Source organism: Lagenorhynchus albirostris, chromosome 13 (assembly GCF_949774975.1).
Source record: "Lagenorhynchus albirostris chromosome 13, mLagAlb1.1, whole genome shotgun sequence".
NCBI classification, from domain to species: domain Eukaryota; kingdom Metazoa; phylum Chordata; class Mammalia; order Artiodactyla; family Delphinidae; genus Lagenorhynchus; species Lagenorhynchus albirostris.
In genome coordinates, this window is record NC_083107.1 from 6,037,769 (window position 1) to 6,059,396 (window position 21,628).

The 21,628-nt window shown below is 43.5% G+C and overlaps 1 protein-coding gene across 6 annotated transcripts in view; it reads right to left on the minus strand.

Moving 5' to 3' along the window:
• NPAS2 (neuronal PAS domain protein 2) overlaps positions 1-21,628 on the minus strand; it is a 181,510-nt gene that overhangs the window by 87,380 nt on the left and 72,502 nt on the right. For all 6 annotated transcript variants that reach the window (XM_060168870.1, XM_060168869.1, XM_060168872.1 and 3 more), the window contains one exon: positions 14,826-14,879. In XM_060168870.1, the coding sequence (XP_060024853.1) occupies positions 14,826-14,853 (28 nt within the window). In that variant the 5' untranslated portion in view covers positions 14,854-14,879. The remainder of the gene's footprint in view (positions 1-14,825; positions 14,880-21,628) is intronic.

Below are 21,628 nucleotides of genomic sequence, written 5' to 3' on the forward strand. Positions count from 1 at the left end.
ATGCAGGAAAAGCAGTTCTAAGAGGGAAGTTTATAGCAATACAATCCTAACTTAAGAAACAGGAAACATCTCGAATAAACAACCTAAACTTGCACCTGAAGCAATTAGAGAAAGAAGAACAAAAAAACCCCAAAGTTAGCAGAAGGAAAGAAATCATAAAAATCAGATCAGTAATAAATGAAAGAAACGATAGCAAAGATCAATAAAACTAAAAGCTGGTTCTTTGAGAAGATAAACAAAATTGATAAACCATTAGCCAGACTCATCAAGAAAAAAGGGAGAAGACTCAATAGAATTAGAAATGAAAAAGGAGAAGTAACAACTGACACTGCAGAAATACAAAGGATCATGAGAGATTACTACAAGCAACTATATGCCACTAAAATGAACAATCTGGAAGAAATGGACAAATTCTTAGAAATGCACAACCTTCCGAGACTGAACCAGGAAGAAACAGAAAATATGAACAGACCAATCACAAGCACTGAAATTGAAACTGTGATTAAAAATCTTCCAACAGGGTTTCCCTGGTGGCGCAGTGGTTGAGAGTCCGCCTGCCGATGCAGGGGACATGGGTTCATGCCCCGGTCTTGGAAGATCCCACATGCCGCGGCACGGCTGGGCCCGTGAGCCATGGTCGCTGAGCCTGCGCGTCCGGAGCCTGTGCTCCGCAACGGGAGAGGCCACAACAGTGAGAGGCCTGCGTACTGCGAAAAAAAAAATCTTCCAACAAACAAAAGCCCAGGACCAGATGGCTTCACAGGTGAATTCTATCAAACATTTAGAGAAGAGCTAACACCTATCCTTCTCAAATTCTTCCAAAATATAGCAGAGGGAGGAACACTCCCAAACATATTCTACGAGGCCACCATCACCCTGATACCAAAATCAGGCAAAGATGTCACAAAAAAAACTACAGGCTAATATCACTGATGAACATAAATTTAAAAATCCTCAACAAAATACTAGCAAACAGAATCCAACAGCACATTAAAAGGATCATACACTATGATCAAGTGGGGTTTATCCCAGGGATGCAAGGATTCTTCAATATATGCAAATCAATCAACGTGACACACTATATTATCAAACTGAAAGAGAAAAACCATATGATCCTCTCAATAAATGCAGAGAAAGCTTTCAACAAAATTCAACACCCATTTATGATAAAAACCCTCCAGAAAGTAGGCATAGAGGGAACTTTCCTCAACATAATAAAGGCCATATATGACAAACCCACAGCCAACATCATCCTCAATGGTGAAAAACTGAAACCATTTCCACTAACATCAGGAACAAGATAAGGTTGCCCACTCTCACCACTCTTATTCAACATAGTTTTGGAAGTTTTAGCCACAGCAATCAGAGAAGAAAAAGAAATAAAAGGAATCCAAACTGGAAAAGAAGAAGTAAAGCAGTCACTGTTTGCAGATGACATGATACTCTACATAGAGAATCCTAAACATGCTACCAGAAAACTACTAGAGCTAAACAATGAATTTGGTAAAGTAGCAGGATACAAAATTAATGCACAGAAATCTCTTGCATTCCTATACACTAATGATGAAAACTCTGAAAGAGAAATTAAGGAAACGCTCCCATTTACCATTGCAACAAAAAGAATAAAATACCTAGGAATAAACCTACCTAGGGAGACAAAAGAACTGTATGCAGAAAACTGTAAGACACTGATGAAAGAAATTAAAGATGATACCAACAGATGGAGAGATATACCATGTTCTTGGATTGGAAGAATCAATATTGTGAAAATGACTATACTACCCAAAGAAATCTACAGATTCAATGCAATCCCTATCAAACTACCAATGGCATTTTTCACAGAACTAGAACAAAACATTTCACAATTTGTATGGAAACACAAAAGACCCCGAATAGCCAAAGCAGTCTTGAGGGGAAAAAAATGGAGCTGGAGGTATCAGACTCCCTGACTTCAGACTATACTACAAAGCTACAGTAATCAAGACAATATAGTACTGGCATAAAAACAGAAACATAGATCAATGGAACAAGATAGAAAGCCCAGAGACAAACCCACGCACCTATGGTCAACTAATCTATGACAAAGGAGGCAAGCATACACAATGGAGAAAAGACAGTCTCTTCAATAAGTGGTGCTGGGAAAACTGGACAGCTACATGTAAAAGAATGAAATTAGAACACTCCCTAACACCATACACAAAAATAAACTCAAAATGGATTCGAGACCTAAATGTAAGACCGGACACTATAAAACTCTTAGAGGAAAACATAGGAAGAACACTCTGTGACGTAAATCATAGCAAAATCTTGTTTGATCCACCTCCTAGAGTAATGGAAATAAAAACAAAAATAAACAAATGGGACCTAATGAAACTTCAAAGCTTTTGCACAGCAAAGGAAACTATAAACAAGACGAAAAGACAACCCTCAGAATGGGAGAAAATATTTGCAAATGTATTAACAAAGGATTAATCTCCAAAATATATAAACAGCTCAATATTAAAGAAACAAACAACCCAATCCAAAAATGGGTAGAAGACTTAAATAGACATTTTTCTAAAGAAGACATACAGATGGCCAAGAAGCACATGAAAAGCTGCTCAACATCACTAATATTAGAGAAATGAAAATCAAAACTACAGTGAAGTATTACCTCACACCAGCTAGAATGGGCATCATAAGAAAATCTACAAACAACAAATGCTGGAGAGGGTGTGGAGAAAAGGGAACCCACTTGCACTGTTGGTGGGAATGTAGAATGAGACAGCCACTATGGAGAAGAGTATGGAGGTTCCTTAAAAAACTAAAAATAGAATTACCATATGATCCAGCAATCCCACTACTGGGCATATACCCAGAGAAAACCATAATTCAAAAAGACACATGCACCCTAATGTTCATGGCAGCACTATTTACAATAGCCAGGTCATGGAAGCAACCTAAATGCCCATTGACAGATGAATGGATAAAGAAGTTGTGGTACATATATACAATGGAATATTACTCAGCCATAAAAAGGAATGAAACTGGGCTTCCCTGGTGGCGCAGTGGTTGAGAGTCCGCCTGCCAATGCAGGGGACACGGGTTCGTGCCCCAGTCCAGGAAGATCCCACATGCTGCGGGGCGGCTGGGCCCGTGAGCCATGGCCGCTGAGCCTGCGCGTCTGGAGCCTGTGCTCCACAATGGGAGAGGCCACAACAGTGAGAGGCCCGTGTACCGCAGAAACAAACACACACACACACACACACACACACACACAAAGGAACGAAACTGAGTCATTTGTTGAGACATGGATGGATCTAGAGACTGTCATACAGAGTAAAGTAAGTCAGAAAGAGAAAAACAAATATCGTATATTAACGCATGTATGTGGAACCTAGAAAGATGGTACAGATGAACCGGTTTGCAGGGCAGAAGTTGAGACACAGATGTAGAGAACAAACGTATGGACACCAAGGGGGGAAAGCCGTCAGGGAGTGGGGATGGTGGTGTGCTGAATTGGGTGATTGGGATTGACATGTATACACTGATGTGTATAAAACTGATGACTAATAAGAACCTGCTGTATAAAAAAAATAAATAAAATTTAAAAAAAATTTAAAAAATGAATATTCCTGTTATGTAAATTGGTGCAGCCACTACGGAAAACAGTATGGAAGTTACTCAGAAAGCTGAAAATAGAGTTACCATATGATCCACCAATCCCACTCCTGGGCATATATCCAGACAAAACTATAATTCAAAACGATACATGCACCCCTATGTTCACAGCAGCAGTATTCACAATAGCCAAGAAATGGAAACAACTTAAGTGTCCATCAACAGATGAAAGGATAAAGAAGATGTGGTACCTATACAATGGAATATTACTCAGCTATAAAAAGAATGAAATAATGCCATTTGCAGCAACACAGATGGACCTAGAGATTATCATACTAAGTGAAGTAAATCAGAAAGAGAAAGACAAATACCATATGATATCACTTAGATGTGGAATCTAAAATATGACACAAATGAACTTATCTGTGAAACAGAAAGAGACTCAGAGACAGAGAACAGACTGCTGGTTGCCAAGGAGGATGGGGGTTGGGGGAGGGATGGAGTGGGAGTTTGGGGTTAGCAAATGCCAACTATTATTATATATAGAATGGATGAACAGCAAGGTCCTACACAGGGAACTATGTTCAATATCTGGTGATAAACCATAATGGAAAAGAATATGAAAAAGAATGTATATACACATGTAAGTGAGTCACTTTACTACACAGCAGAAATTAACACAACACTGTAAATCAACTAGACTTCAATAAATTTTAAAGAGTGTTCCTGTTAGAATTTGATGGAAATGTAGAAAAACATGATGGGAAATATGTCAAAACATTAACAGTGTCTGTATCTCTAGGTGGTATGATTATAAATCAACTTTGTTTACTTCTTCAAACATTTCAGTATTTTCCTTTTTTTTTAATAAATTTATTTATTTATTTTGGGCTGTGTTGGGTCTTTGTTGCTGTGTGCGGGCTTTCTCTAGTTGTGTCGAGTGGGGGCTACTCTTCATTGCGGTGCGTGGGCTTCTTGTTGTGGTGGCTTCTCTTGTTGCAGAGCACGGGCTCTAGGCACGTGTGCTTCAGTAGCTGTGGCACGCGGGGTCAGTAGTTGCGGCTTGTGGGCTCTAGAGAGCAGGCTCAGTAGTTGTGGCGCACGGGCTTAGTTGCTTCGCGGCATGTGAGATCTTCCCAGACCAGGGCTTGAACCCGTGTCCCCTGCATTGGTAGATGGATTCTCAGCCACTGTGCCACCAGGGAAGTCCCAACATTTCAGTATTTTTCAAGTGTTGTTTTGGTATTGTTTATGTATAAGAAAACATACCCAAAATGATGGGAATAAAATTGACATGCCTACTGCATAAGACAGTATTGGGCTAAGGGTCTTCCATGGAAAATCATGAAGAATTATTTGGAGAAAGGGGAAGAACTGTAGACAGAGAAGTTTGTTTTGTTGTTACTATTTTTTAACATTTTTTCCAGATAATTTTTTTTTCAATGCAGCGTGACATAAAATGGAACGAAGTTTGGTATGCTTATGTGCTAATCGCAGCAGGAGTACCTATCACGTGCTAAGAAGCCCGGAAACTTTCCAAAAGGGAGAAACAGTAAACAGCATGTGGCTCAAACGTGTTTTTGCGGGCACTTCCTGGGATTAGAGTTTCCTAGAATACATTTTGGGAAACTCTCGCATAAAGCAAGGTCCATTTAAGGTACGGCTCACCCCTCCTCATTTCCATAACCACGCAGCATCCCTGCACACCAAGGCAGCGGGGTTTCCGGGCACCGCGGAGCCCAGGAGCCTTCAGAAACTTGGTTTAAGAAGAGAACATCGGGGCTTCCCTGGTGGCGCAGTGGTTGGGAGTCCGCCTGCTGATGCAGGGGACGCGGGTTCGTGCCCCGGTCCGGGAGGATCCCACGTGCCGCAGAGCGGCTGGGCCCGTGGGCCATGGCTGCTGAGCCTGCGCGTCCGGAGCCTGTGCTCCGCGGCGGGAGGGGCCCCAGCGGTGAGAGGCCTGCGTACCGCAAAAACAGAAAAAGAAGAGAACATCAGAAGAAAAAAAAAAAGAGAGAGAGAGAGAGAACGTCATCTGTATGGGAGGTGGGGAAGGGAAGTCACCCCACAGGGATCAAGATGGGTCAGGCTGGTGCCACTCTCACCTCAGAAAAATCCGGCAGCTCAGTCTGTTTTCTACTGCGCAGCCCCGACTAAGCATTTGGGGCATAAATGAGCTGCACTGAGCCTGTTCTCTTGTGAGATGTAACAGGGACATCGTGACTCTTAACCTGAGTTATCAGAAAATGTTGAGGCTTAAATAGGAAGCTGGCCTCATTTCCTAGTGATTCTTACTTAATGTTTACCTGGGGGGAGGATTTCACGGGAACACAATCCTTAGGAACTTGTTACCGAAATTCTAAGAGAAATGTTTAGACTTTTCTGAAGGAAAGCTGCATTTTCAAGATGGTGGACTTCCGAAAATCCTTTTTCAATTTAAAATAGGTTGGGAGAAACCCACACACTTATGGTCACCTAATCTATGACAAAGGAGGCAGGAATATACAATGGAGAAAAGACAGTGTCTTCAATAAGTGGTGCTGGGAAAACTGGACAGCTACATGTAGAAGAATGAAATTAGAACACACCTTAACACCATACACAAAAATAAACTCAACATGGATTGAAGACCTAAATGTAAGGCCGATACTATAAAACTTTTAGAGGAAAACATAGGGAGAATACTCTCTGACATACATCGCAGCAAGATCTTTTTCAATCCACCTCCTAGAGAAATGAAATGAAAACAAAAATAAACAAATGGGACCCAATTAAACTTAAAAGCTTTTGCACAGTGAAGGAAACCATAAACAAAATGAAAAGAAAACCCTCAGAATGGGAGAAAATATTTGCAAACGAAGCAACTGACAAGGGATTAATCTCCAAAATATACGAACAGCTCATGCAGCTCAATATCAAAAAAAACAAACAACCCAATCAAAAAATGGGCAGAAGATCTAAATAGACATTTCTCCAAAGACAATGGTTAAAAAGCACATGAAAAGATGCTCAACATCACTAATTATTAGAGAAATGCAAATCAAAAGTATAATGAGGTATAACCTCACACCAGTCAGAATGGCCATCAACAAAAATTCTACAAACGATAAATGCTGGAGAGGGTGTGGAGAAGAGGGAACCCTCCAACACTGTTGGTGGGAATGTAAACTGGTGCAGCCACTATGGAGAACAGTATGGAGGTTCCTTAAAAAACTGAAAATAGAGCTACCATACGATCCAGCAATTCCACTCCTGGGCACATATCAGGAGAAAACCATAATTCGAAAAGATACATGTACCCCAGTGTTCATTGCAGCACTATTCACAATAGCCAGGACATGGAAGCAACCTAAATGCCCATCAACAGAGGAATGGATAAAGAAGAAGTGGTACGTATATACAATGGAATATTACACAGCCATAAAAAAGAACGAAATAATGCCATTTGCTGCAACATGGATGGACCTAGAGATTATCATAGTGAGTGAAGTAAGTCAGACAGAGAAAGACAAATATTATATGATATTGCTTATATGTGGAATCTAAGAAAGGGCTACAGATGAACTTATCTACAAAACCAAAACAGAGTTACAGATGTAGAAAACCAACTTATGGTTACTGGGGGGTAAGCAGGGAAGGGGGGATGGATAAATTGGAAGATTGGGACTGATACATACACACTACTATATATGAAATAGATACCTAATAAGGACCTATTGTATAGCACAGGGAACTCTACTCAATACTCTGTAATGGCCTATATGGGAAAAGAATCTAAAAAAAGAGTGGATATATGTATTTTTATAACAGATTCACTTTGCTGTACACCTGAGACAACGTTGTAAATCAATTATACCCCAATTTAAAAAAAATTAAGCATTCAGACAAAAAAAATAGACTGGGAGTTTGGGGTTGACATGTACACACCGCTGTATTTAAAACAGATAACCAACCCTAACCTACTGTATAGCACAGGGAACTCTGCTCAATATTCTGTAATAACCTAAATGGGAAAAGAACTTGAAAAAGAGTAGATACGGGACTTCCCTGGTGGCACAGTGGTTAAGAATCTGCCTGCCAGTGCAGGGGACACGGGTTCGATCCCTGGTCCGGGAAGATCCCATATGCCATGAAGCAACTAAGCTCATGTGCCACAACTACTGAGCCTGTGCTCTAGGGCCCGTGAGCCACAACTCTTGAGCCTGCATGCCACAACTACCGATGCCCGAGCGCCTAGAGCCTGTGCTCTGCAACAAGAGAAGCCACCGAAATAAGAAGTCCACGCACCACAATGAAGAATAATCCCCGCTCACTGCAACTAGAGAAAGCCCACACGCAGCGACCAAGACCCAATGCAGCCCCCCCAAAAAAAAAAGAGTAGATACATGTGTATGTGTAACTGAATCACTCTGCTGTACACCTGAAACTAACAGAACATTGCTAATCTACTCCAATATAAAATAAAAATTAGAAAAGTAAAATGTATTGAAATGATTGAAAGGGAGTTAAGGAAACTACCCTTTGCCTTAGATGCCCCCAGGAAGGTGCCAGGTCTCCCTGAGCTGGGACAGTCCCAAGTTTCTAGGCCTACCAGGAAAACATTTCTCCTTCTGACAAGTCTTCTTGTCAACCAAGGGACCCCACTAGGGTGAAAGCCAAGAGCCCCAAACAGAAGGAGGCACCGTTCCCGTCTCTGTTTACTGGGCCACAGGAAGAATTAGCATTCTGCCTGCAAGTACACTGCTACCCTCCCCTTTGCTTTGAATGCAGAGTCACTCATCTGGAAACTACAGGGTAAGAGGAATGACTCGTGTGTCCTGATACCACTATGTTCTCGCAATGCCTGCTGCTGCCTTAATCACCAAATAAAAGAGACAGAAAGGAGCCTCGAATTTTTTACTGCCGTTTTTTCCCTGTGTGTGGGCTTATGACGATGTACAGAACACCCAGTCAGGAGCCTAAGGAAGAAAAACACAGCAAAATTAGCATGATAGATGGGCTCCAGCTGGGAACAGCTACATGCAATGCCCAGGGCAAGGCTTTTTCACTCCGCACTGAGCCTGCCACAGGGGCATCGGCAAGTGTGCACAGGGCAGAAGTCCTCCAAGTGGGCTACAACCTTCATGGTGCAGGCCGGCCTTTCCTGTTACACCTACATAATTTACAACAGAGAAATAAAACAACGAGGTCAGTCTCCCCTCTTAACCAAGTTACTTTCCACGAAAGGACACCCAGCTGAGAAAGCAGGGCCCACAAATTCTGGTCATCCTCCCGGCTCTGCCCAACACACCGCTCGGGTACGTTCTTTCCCCTTTATGCTTGGAGGATGCCCCCAACCTGCCAAGCTCTCGGAGGGCAGGGTAATGCTCCGTATCCCCTTCTGTATCTTCCACTTGCTCACATGCTTCCTTAACCAATCCTGATGCAAGGGTGATGGAATGGCAGCTGTCATTGGTCCACATCAACCAACACCCCCAGGAGGGACCGGAAGTAACAACAAGCCTCCCAGTGCTGAAGCTTTTCCTTCTGCAATGCCTGCTTCTGCAAAACTGCATGTAGAGACTCTTCCCTGGTGGCGCAGGGGTTAAGAATCCGCCTGCCAATCCAGGGGACACGGGTTTGAGCCCTGGTCCAGGAAGATCCCACATGCTGTGGGGCAGCTAAGCTTGTGTGCCACAACTACTGAGCCTGCGCTCTAGAGCCCACGAGCCACAACTACTGAGGCTGCATGCCACAACTACTGAAGCCCGTGCTCCCCAACAAGAGAAGCCACCACAATGAGAAACCTGCACACTACACTGAAGAAGAGACCCCGCTCGCCACAACTAGAGAAAATCTGTGCACAGCAACGAAGACCCAACGCGGCCCCCCCGCAAAAATAAATAAATAATTTTTTTTAAAAAACTGAATGTATAAGCTTCTTATTTGTTGTGTTTTAACTCCTCCCTCTTGTCTGAACCATTTCACTGGTGTTGAGACTAAGGATTAGGGTCAAAGAATAATATAATGGTCTAGCTTGTGTTTCAGAACCAGCTCTCGCCCTGCAGAGAACTCCAAGCAGCAGCTACTCTTGCCTGACACTCCTGATCCTTATTGACAAAAGGCCACAAAAAAGAATGATATTTTGCCATTTGCAGCAACGTGGATGAAGGTCAGAGGTTATCACACTAAGTGAAGTCTGTCATACAAGAAAGACAAACACCATATGATATCACTTATATGTGGCATCTCAAAAATGATATAAATGAACTTATTTACAAAACAGAAACAGACTCACACACAGAAAACAAACTATGGTTACCAAAGGGGAAGTGGGGGGAGTGATAACCTAGGAATTTGGAATTAACATATACAAACTACTATATATAAGATAGGTAAACAGGGGCTTCCCTGGTGGCGCAGTGGTTGAGAGTCCGCCTGCCGATGCAGGGGACACGGGCTCGTGCCCCAGTCCGGGAGGATCCCACATGCCGCGGAGCGGCTGGGCCCGTGAGCCATGGCCGCTGAGCCTGCGCGTCCAGAGCCTGCGCTCCACAATGGGAGAGGCCACAGCAGTGAGAAGCCCACATACCGCAAACAAACAAACAAAAAAAGATAAACAACTGGATCTACTGTATAGCACAGGGAATTATACTCAATATCTTGTAATACCTAAAATGGAAAAGAATCTGAAAATGGGAAACAAATCTGAAAAAATATGTATGTATTATGGATATATATGTATGTATAACTGAATCACTTTGCTGTACACCTGAAACTAACAGAACATTGGAAATCAACTATACATTGATTTTAAGAAAAGGTGACATGGTTAGCAAACATTTGGTCCTGTCCAAAACGTCCATAAGTCATCTGGTCCATAAGATGCTTGGTCCACACCAAAATGTCCTTGAAATTTGGTCCTATCCAAAACTTCCAGGGAGACATCTGGTCCATGCCAAAAGGTCCTTGATATTTTGGTCCTGTCCAAAACCATTTAGCATGGACCAAATATGTTCATGGATGTTAGGGATAGGACCAAATTTCAAGGGCCTTTTGGCGTGGACCAAACATCTTATGGACCAAGTGTCTCATGGACATTCTGGACAGGACCAAATGTCCTGCAAGGGGCAGCACAATTCTAAACTCACCACCCATCCTCCCTCCCTCAGTGAAAATGCACGAGGTTATGGAAATAGACCTTCACTGATAAGAGATAATGTAATTTTAGTTAATGCCAATGAACTGACCATTTAATATTGGATTAAAGGAGGCTCTCATGAAAGACTTTCTTCTTAGCATTCAGTTCTATCAAGAAATGGAATGAGCTGTATTTTACAATACTGCGCAGTTACAGAAGCTTGCTTTCTTTGGAAAGTGATGATTCTTCCAATGCTTTCTGTCCCTACCCCTTGGGCACGTGGGTGAATCATGTTATGAGAAGTTGTCAGGAGCCCAGACTTTAGGAACTGATGCCTGAATGTGAATCCCTGCCTGCCTGTGGGACCCCTCAGCCTCCGGCTTCTCCACTGTAAAATGGGACTAAAAATAACCTACGTCGAGGTTTAGAGTTAATGCATGTAAAATGCTGCAGACACACAGTGTGTGCCCCGGAAGTGTTAGCTTTTCTTATTAGCACTGTGTACCCTGCACTGTGCTAGGGTCTTATACTGAGCTCCATTTAGTTCCTGCAATAACCCTAGGAAGAGCGTGCTACTATTAACACCCCCATTTTACAGGGTAGGAAACTGAGGCTAGGAGAGGATTTTTTTTTAAGCTCGTCTAAGGATGGAAAGTAAAAGTGGCAAGAATCAAAGCTGGGACTGTCTGATTCTAAGCCCATGCACTTCCTGCCACACCACACTACTTCCTGGATGACACACACACATACACACACACACACACACACACTGCCAAACAGTGTCACATCAGAATTAGAAAAATGTGCTTATGACTGGTAAACTGTGCCTCATTATCTAGGGATCCAAATGTCTCTCAATCAAACTGTTTCTTTTCTGAGCACAAGGACCATGTTTTTACATCTTCCCTAAAGAAAAAGCACATAGTTCTGTACACACAATAGGGCGCTCAATGCTCACTGGCTTTACATGGAAATTCACAGCAGAAAGTGGATCCGTGTCCTGGTTTAGAATAGTTGATCAAACAATCCAAATAACCCATGAATTCCCCAAAGCTTTGAAAACCTTGCCTAATATAGCTCATGTGTTCTGGAGACAACGAGAGATCTGATCTGAAGCTAAATCTCATCAAAAATACCGGGAGAGAAAACAATTCATATCAGACCTCCAGGTGGGATTACGGGAAGGGCCTCCCACGTTGCTGCTCTAAAACCCACATAGCTAGAGGCTTTGGAAGTGATACAATCTTAGTATTGTCTTTGTTTTGTCCTTGGTTTTTTTCCCCCACGTGTTACGAAGAATACTGCATTATTGCTGCTATTCTGGCGAAGAGATCTGGGTATTCCTAAACACTCTAAAACCCGTCTCCCCACCTGAGGACAAGAGGGGAGTAAGGACCAGCAGCCTCACTGCCCAGTGTCTATGCTGGGAGGTTTCCAAATAGGAGATTTGGTGGCATGGGTGCCCACGGCTCAAAGCAAATGGGGGTGGGAATGAATGGAAAGAAACTGCATACAATTGGATTTCTAAGAATTTTTAGCCAAGATTTTATTGGAATATCTATATTGGATGATCTCTGAGCATGGTAGAGCCTAAACATGCATTTGACCTCTTCCTGATTTTGAGGTAAGCCATGCAGTAAAAAGACAGGACTAAGACTGTGGGCCTGGGGGTGACATTAAAGATGATGATGGCAAAAGCCAAACTGCTATGGACTCAAAGTCACATCAGGACACGGTCTGGGCCTGCCAGACAGACCAAATTAGTTCTCATGTGAAGAGATATGTGTGTGGTCAGAGAATAAGAACAGAGTCCAAGGTTTAGGAAGCCTGTATTTATCTTCCACTTCTGCTACTTGTTAGAGCTTTAGGGTGGTTTGACAAGTTACTTAACCTTATTAGGCCTTAGTTTCCTTAGCTGTAAAATGGGAATAAGGATGATACACACCTCAAAGGAATGTGGAGGAGCTGATATGAGATAATGCATAGAAAAGTACTTAGCCTGGTACCGTGCACCCGAAAGTTATCAGGGCACACAGGACACGCCCAGTGACCACTGGCCAGCACCACTGACCTTTTCATTATTGCTAATGGGAGTAGCTTATAAATGTGTTCATGGAAAATGTCCTGCATCTTCACATACAGGTAGCGATTAATACTTAAAAAATAAAAAGCTTCTTGGTGTATTTTGTGGCTGTTCCCAAAATAGCCCGCGAGGAGGGCAGGGCAGAAATGATGAGCCTCGTGGTGCAGCTGGGAAGGTGGAGGCTTAGCGAGGTGAAGGGGCTTATTGGAATCCATCAGGTAGGACCGCGCCAGCCAGGAATGCAGCTCAGGCCTCTGCCTCCTGCCCTGTCTCCACAGCGACCTGGCGTGCAACCAAGAGGCGAGATGCCCAGAGCAGAGAGCTGGACGCCTGCCAGGGAGAGGCGGCATGAGGACTCCGTTCCAGTCTGGTCTCATGTGATCTATTCATTTGCATGTTGCCTGGGACCCACGTGGATTTTACAGCCCTTGTAGGTGGTGGCCTAAGGCAGCCATGGTCCCCAGTGCCAAGTGATGTGCCTGTTAGTTCAGAATAGTCCGGGGAGTTCCTCATATTACTGTTGGTTTACCTTGGTCCTCCAGCTCCAGCAACCCTCACTCCACCCCAACCTGAGCTTGCCTACCCCTCCGGCATTGCCCTGCTCCCTGATGTTCTTAAGGAAATGTTTGGGAAATTAACAACCAAGGCACACTTCCCCCGCGCCCCACAGGGGAAGATTCAGGTCTCAGAGGTCTGAGTGGCTGGGGACTTACTGTTCTCATGGCTGCCCCCGCACCAGGTGACGTGGCAGGACAGACACCCCCAGGGCTGCTGAACTGGGCGACTTCTGAGGGCTCCGTCATTCGAAAGTGGAGGATTCTGTAGGTGACAACCAGGTAGTGGGCTCTGTGAAGGGAGGTGGGCAAACCCTTCAGCCCTGTAGGTGTTTAAGAGGCTGCCAGAGGGCGGAGGGACCTGCCAGCCACAGGCAGTGGCAGGAGGAGAGAGCAAAGAGCTTGGAGGAAGGAGGCTAGTCCTCCGGGCCTGAGTAAAGGCCTTCCTGAGACAGGACATCCCGTGTCGCCATAGGACACCACTGCTGGGCCCGTCCCCGTGCAACCTAATGATCCGTGGTCACCTACCCATCACCACCATTCACCTGGGCCCTCCCATGGGCACGCCTCTCATTCATCTTTATTACCCCAGAGCCTGGTGTGGTCACTGCCAACTCGGTCTGATCGTACGAGATAGATACCATCCGACTGGCCTCTACCTTCAAAATATCCACTTTATGGGGGACTTCCCTGGCAGTCCAGTAGTTAAGACTCCACACTTCCAATGCAGGGGACACGGGATCAATCCCTGGTCAGGGAACTAAGATCCCGCATGCCCCGCGGTGAGGCCAAAAAATAAAAATAAAATAAAATAAAACAAAATATCTACTTTATGATTCCACCTCATATACAGTAGGTGTTCAATAAATGTCCAGTGAAGGAATAAGCACGGACGTGGTTCTAACAGCACTGACATGCCAGCGACCAAGCCAGGCTTTCTGGTCAACCCGACAACAGTGCCAAGCAGCTGTGATAGTTCCATTTTCCGACGAGGAAGCTGAGATACCATATATGGAAGAGCTGAGCCCAGCGAGGATGGTTATTCCATGTTCACTGCGTGCTGATGATTATTCCAATTACTGTCCAGGGCCAACAGCTCCCTGACAGCACATCCAAGATTTAAACCCAGCCTGGCCTGGCTCTAATCAGGCTGCCTCGCCACGCAGTGTCCATCCTGGAAATGCAGTAACTGGAGGCTTCTGAAAGGAGGCCCCCGTCAACAGGGTCACCACATGGACATGTGAAAGCTATAAACCACTTGGCAAGTCCCAAACGATCAGTAATTTCTGGGTAAGGAACAAAACTGAGGGAACCGGTTTGAATTTTTTCAGCGGAGCGACGCAGTATTTCAAGGAGCACATGTGCCCCAGCCCCCTGCCTGGCCGTGCTTTCTGCTGTAGAGTGAGCACAAGCGGGGTTCAGACGGCGGACACACGACACAGCCGCGGCGGGGAAGTCGCCCCCTTACCTCTTTGCCCTGTCTTTCTCATCTTCATCCATTAGATTGTCTCGGCAGTTTTTCCTGCAAAAAAAAAAAAAAAAAGAACAAATGATGACTCTCTGATTCTCGACCTTTCTCACAGGTCTTTCTGGTTGCCATCATTTTGGTCTGATCTAAATCACATGCCTTAATCCACAGGTTCTCAAACTTTCTGGTTCCAGCAACTCTTTGCACCCTCTCAAAAATGACCGAGGACTCTGAAGACCTCTTTTGTATGTGGGTGAAAACTGAGAAATCTTAAATGTACAATATTCCATTAAGCATCAGAGAGATGTCATCAACAGAACTCCAAGAGCTTCTGGAAAAGACCACTGTATACTCAAAAGAGTAAACAGGCAAATGATATGTTAACATTAGGAAAACTGTTTTGACCTCAAGGACCCCCCCTGGGTCCCTAGATCACACTCTGGGAACTGCTTTCCGGACCAAGCTCAACAAAGCATCTGTTTATTTCAAACCTGCAAGCTGCCCGAGACGTTCTAAAGGAGAGCATTTCTTTATCTGTTCATTTAAATACACAAATTCCTCTTATGCAGCCTGGAGGGATCAGGGCCCCCAAAAGTATAACTGCTCCCCTCTCTTTAAGGCATGTACACCCCCTAGATAGTCAAGGTACACAGATGTGAAAAAGGAAGTAACAATCCAGGAATGTTCTCACAGCCCCAAACCTCATCACCTGGGCCTCTACTCTCCCAGGCCGCTGGCTCAAAGGCTCTTGGGCCGACTGACCCGGTGTCCCCTGCTACACACAGGCCTGTGGTCCTTCACCCCTCAGAGCCACATCCCTGATTACTCTTCCTTCACACGTTTCCCAGAGTCCCATCTGTCTGGGGGAGGTCCCCCTCCAGCCCCTCCATGCAGAAAGACTTTCAGGGTGTCCCTGAGGCCAGAGTTGGGGGAACTGGAGGTGAAGTGTGGTGGAGATAAGGGTGGGGACCACAGAAGAAATGGAATCACCATGACCCACACGCTTCTGGTCTCTAAACAGAGGGAGGGCCTGACATCAGAACTCCAGAATCAACACTTTGCAAATGCACTAACCTTTACGCTCAAAATTCCAAGTTCCTGATGACAGTTTTTTTTTTTTTAAATGAAAATAACTCATTTTATGAAAAGGCCAGTATGAATTTTGTAACAAAAGTAGACAAGGATATTAACAGAAAGAATTATTCTAGGTCAATCTCATTCATGAACATGAATATAAGAATTCTCAACCAAACAGCAAATCCAATAGAACCACACATAAAAATTGTAACATTTGGGCTTCCCTGGTGGCACAGTGGTTGAGAGTCCGCCTGCCGATGCAGGGGACACAGGTTCGTGCCCCGGTCCGGGAAGATCCCACATGCCGCGGAGCGGCTGGGCCCGTGAGCCATGGCCGCTGAGCCTGCGCGTCCGGAGCCTGTGCCCCGCAACGGGAGAGGCCACAACAGTGAGAGGGCCGCATACCGCAAAAAAAAAAAAAAAAAAAAAAATTGTAACATTAGGTAAAAATTTGTAATGGGACAAATGAATCTTTTCTCTGAGATATTTTGTTTCGTAGTTTTTGGTCTGCTGTGAGCCCAGGCATGAGTCTGAGGCAAAGAGGAAAAGGAATTCTGCAGTCACAGCCCCTGTTTACTTACAAGCCCCATTCGGTTAATAGCAGGCATATTTTAGTGACAGATTCACAAGAAACCCCATTCAGCAGTTGAGGCCTGTGGCATAATTAGAATGGAGTTAGCATATCTGCAAACAGGCATCTGCTTAATGTTTCCCAGATGGAATCTGTTCAGAGCTTTAAGACATGAAAAATGCAGTCCATTTGTTTAATGATGTGTTACCCCAGGTCTGCACTCCATGGAAAGCGGTGGCTGCCCGTGTGCTGAGGGCACGAGCCCGCATCCAGCCATGGTAAAAGGGTAAAAGCCGTGCCCCTTCCCAGGTACCCCTGGACAGAGCACGTTTACGGGAGGATGTGGGCTTCGGTCTGCTTTGCTGAGGATCTGGAATCCTGTTTGGATGGCAGGGGCTGCTTTGTCATACATGAAACGTTGTAGAAACACCTACAAATGACTAAGAGCTACTCTGTATCAACTGCGGCAGCTCTGATTCCTCTCTCTCTGTTCTTAAACACTTCCTGAATCTATGAAGCCCTGATGTTCTACACCCACATTCTCTTCTTTCCCATCCCTCCCATTTCCTTGCCCTATTCCTGTCACTTGACCCCTAAGTCACTCTGCTCCACTGCACCTGAGGGAAGAGAACACACCTGAGTTGTGCTCCCCAGGAGCACCTGCCCCAGAAGCTTCACACCAATGTCCTGTTTTGTCACACCTGTTGTCTCCCATGCCTTCCTCATGTCCATCAACAGAGGAATGGATAAAGAAGATGTGGTACATATATACAATGGAGTACTACTCAGCCATAAAAAAGAACGAAATGATGCCATTTGCAGCAATATGGATGGACTTAGAGATTCTCATACTAAGTGAAGTAAGTCAGACAGAGAAAAACAAATATCACATGATACCACTTATATGCAGAATCTCAAAAAATGATACAAATGAACTTATTTACAAAATAGAAATAGACTCGCAGACTTCAAAAACAAACTTATGGTTACCAAAGGGGAAAGGTTGGGGGGAGGGATAAATTAGGAGTTTGGGATTAACATACACACACTACTATACATAAAATAGACAAACAACAGGACCTACAATATAGCACAAGAAACTCTACTCAATATTCTGTAATAACCTATATGGGAAAAGAATCTGAAAAAGAACAGATATATGTATATGTATAACTGATTCACTTTGTTGTACACCTAAAATTAACACAACATTTTAAATCAACTATACTCCAATATAAAAGAAAAATTAAATTAAAAAGTTAAGCGCACATAAAAAAAAATTGCAGTAATGTACACATAACTTAAAATTTGCCATTTTAAACTCTACAGCTCAGTAGCATTAAGTATATTCATACTGTGGTGCAACCATCACCACCGTCCATCTCCAGAGCTCTTTTTATCTTGCAAAACTGAAACTCTGTCCCCATTAAACACTGACTCCCCACTTTCCTTCATCCAACCCCTCATGACCACCATTCTACTTTCTGTCTCCACGATTCTGACGACTCTAGGGCCCTCATAGAGGTGGAATTATACAGGATTTGTCCTTTTGTAATGGGTTTGTGTCATTTAGCATAACGCCCCAAGGTTCATCGTGTCTTGGCATGTGTCAGAATCTCCTTCCTTTGTGAGGCTGAATCATATTCCACTGTAGGTATGGACCACCTTTTGTTTACCCATCCTCTGTTGATGGACCCTGGGTTGCCTGCACCTTTGGACCATTATGAGGAACATGGGTGTCCCTCCCCCCTTGTATCTTTGAGTCACTCTTTTAATTCATCATGCGGAGGGGCCCAAAGCACACAAGAAAGAGGGAAAAGGGGAAGAAAAGTAGTCCTGTGAGGTTGGGTGAAAGGAACAACAGAGAAGTTTAAGGGGTGACAGCGACTTTTCCCAATTGTATAAAGAGTTTCCAATTAAGAGAGGAGAAGAATAAATTAGGAGTTTGGGATTAAAATACACACATTACTATATATGAAATAGATAACCAACAAGGACCTACTGTATAGCACAGGGAACTATACTCAATGTCTTGTAATAACTATAATGGAAGAGAATGTAAAAGAATACATATATCTATATATATCTATATATCTGAATCACTTTACTGTATAACTGAAGGTAACACAACATTATAAATCAACTATATTTCAACAAAAAATTTTTTTAAAAAAGAATTTCCAATTAAAAAGGATTTTGAGCAGCAGTTTTTTTTTTTTTTTTTTAATGACCACAGAAGGCCAGGGAAGAGAAAATGAGCTGCAATGAAGGCAAAGGAGATTCTGTGTAGAGCTGAGAAAATAACTGTTGATATGATTAACCCCCAAAGTGAACAACGGTGGAAAGCGCCTGTATTTTTACTCCAGATAACCACACATCCTAGATGGGCTAGACATTTAGGGGTTTCTTCGTCACAGTCCCAATAGGAAACAGGACTTAACTGCAAGGAGGCTGTGTGTAAAGGTGTGTGGAGGTGGGGTGGCTAGGGAAACCAGGAGAGATGGTGCAGGTACCTAGGGTTGGTGTCAGCAGAGCTGTTGACACCTCTGTGCATCAAGGGACAAGAGGGAACTGGTTACCTGGACCTGGAAGGAGTATGTCATATAGGAGAGGTGGCATTTGGTGGAGGGATGCAGTCAGCCTGAAGAAACCTTGTAAGAAGGGAGACGACGGGATAAATACCTCACCTCCTTGTCCGCCCTCCCCAGTCTCTCACTTGTGTCTCCTGTTGGCCACACAACCCAGAAGACAGAGAGGGAGGCTACTTATGACATCCTCACAGGGGAGCCTCCGGGGCAGACAGGATGGTGGGGACGGGTAGAGGGGCACAGGGAGGAGACCCCGCCCACCCAGTACATTTCATTTCTTGGGGGCTCTTCCAGTTCTGGGTTTCTTGGCTTTTTCTGGAACACAAACTATTTGGAGTCTTTTTACACCTTGTAACATCTCCCGAAATTTCAAGTACAGGCATCTGCATCTACTAACTGACCACTCAAGAAATAATAACCAATGAGAATGATGAGAGGCTGAGGAAAAGAGAGCCTGGAACTATTGGAACAACAAAATCTGTAACGATGGATAGTAACCCAGAGAATAAACTAAATATTCATGGTCCACTGGTACAAATAAATAATTAAATGAATAAATAAATGGAGGAGGGGACAGGTTTCCCTTACAGAAGAATTTCAATTAATAAATGTAGAAGGAAGAAGGGAAATCACAGATCACCGTCAGTACACCAAAGTAATAACTGTTGCAGGCAAAATCCACTGAGGGATGCCGAAATTAACGGGCAAAAGTTTGAGGAGAATCAGGTTATTTGCATAGTTCAAAGTATGTCCCTCAAGACATTTATTAATTATAAAAGAAAAATAGTAACTTTATAAGTAGAGAAGATTGGCAGATACCACCTTCACCCGGGGTCAAAATTAACCTCACCAGGATAAGTTATATCCAAGTGTTTTGGTGGAAATAAGCACTCATTCTTTCGGGTATACACAACTAAGAGTGTACCTGCTGGATCACAGTATAGCCATATGCTTACTATGTTAGAAACTGCCCCACTGTTTCCCAAGGTGACTGTACACTTTTATATTTGCACCAGTAGCACACGAGAGTTCTAGAGGCTCCACATTCTCACCCAACACTTGGTTATGTCTTCTTAATTTTAGTCATTCTAGTGGGTATGTTTTGGGATCTCATGGGGATTTGACTTTGCATCTCCCTGATGATTAATGATGTTGAGCATCTTTTCATGGACTTATTTGCTGTCTAGACAGCTTCTTTTGTGATGCGTCTGTTCAAGTGTTTTGCCCACTTCTTTCTTTTTCTTCCTCTTTTTGAAAGAAATTGGGCTGTTTATCTTCATCATACTCATCTGTAGAAGCTTCTCTCTTTCGTGCCAGATATACGTATTGTGAACATCTTCTGCCAGCCTGTGGCTGGTCTTTTAACTTTCTGGATGACGTCTTTTGATGAACGGTTTTTAATTTTGATAAAGTGTAATTTATATATTTTTTATTTTTGTGTCCTAAGAAGTCTTCGCCACCTCAGTGTCATGAAGAATGATGCTACGTTTTCTTGTAGAAGCTTTATCATTTTAGCTTTTACACTGATTTACACTCCATTGCAAATTAAATTTTATGTGTGGTGTAAGATAGTGGTCAAGGATCACCTTTTTTCCCCCATCTGTATACTCACCTGTTCCAGGATCATTTAATGAAAAGGTATTTCTTTCCCAATTGCATTGTCACTTTGTCAAATATCTTGTGTGATCCTATATCCGTGTGTATGTACAGAATCCCTGTTCAGTTCTATTTATCTATAGGGTATCCTTAAAGTTCAGACACATAGGATAAACTTATTTTTTTTAAATACAATTTTTTTTCTTAATTTCATTTTTGGGGTATTCATTGCTAGTATACTGAAATACAACTGACTTTTTTTCCCACGCCGCACAGCTTATGCAATCTTAGTTCCCCAGCCAAGGATTGAACCTGGGCCCTTGGCAGTGAGAGCACGGAGTCCTAACCGCTGTACTGCCAGGGAATTCCCTAAACGTATTTTTAAAAGTAAACTTTATTTGTTAGAACAATTTTAGATTTATAGAAAATGCAAAGACAGTATTGAGAGTTCCCACATATCCTGCACCCAGTTTCCCCTGTTATAAATACCTTACACTACTATGGTGTATTTGTCACAATTAACGAACCAATACTGATACTGATACATTATCATTAAGTAAAGTCCACACTTCATTTATATTTTCTTAGTTTTTATCTAATGTCCTTGCTCTGTCCCAGTATCCCATCCAGGAAACCACACTCCATCTAGCTGTCATGTCTCCTCAGGCTCCTCTTGGCTATGACAGTTTCTCAGACTTTCCTTGTTTTTTATGACCTTGACCATTTTGAGGAATACTTGTAGATTGTCCCTCAATGTGGGTTTGTCTGGTGTTTTTCCCAGATTGGGCAGATGGGTTTTTAGGAGAAAGCCCACAGAGGTGAAGTATCATTCTTTTTTTTTCTTTTTTGGCCGCGCGGCATGTGGGATCTTAGTTCCCTGACCAGGGATCAAACCTACACCCCCTGCATTGGAAGCACGAAGTCTTAACCACTGGACCGCCAGGGAAGTCCTCAAGTACCATTCTCATCAC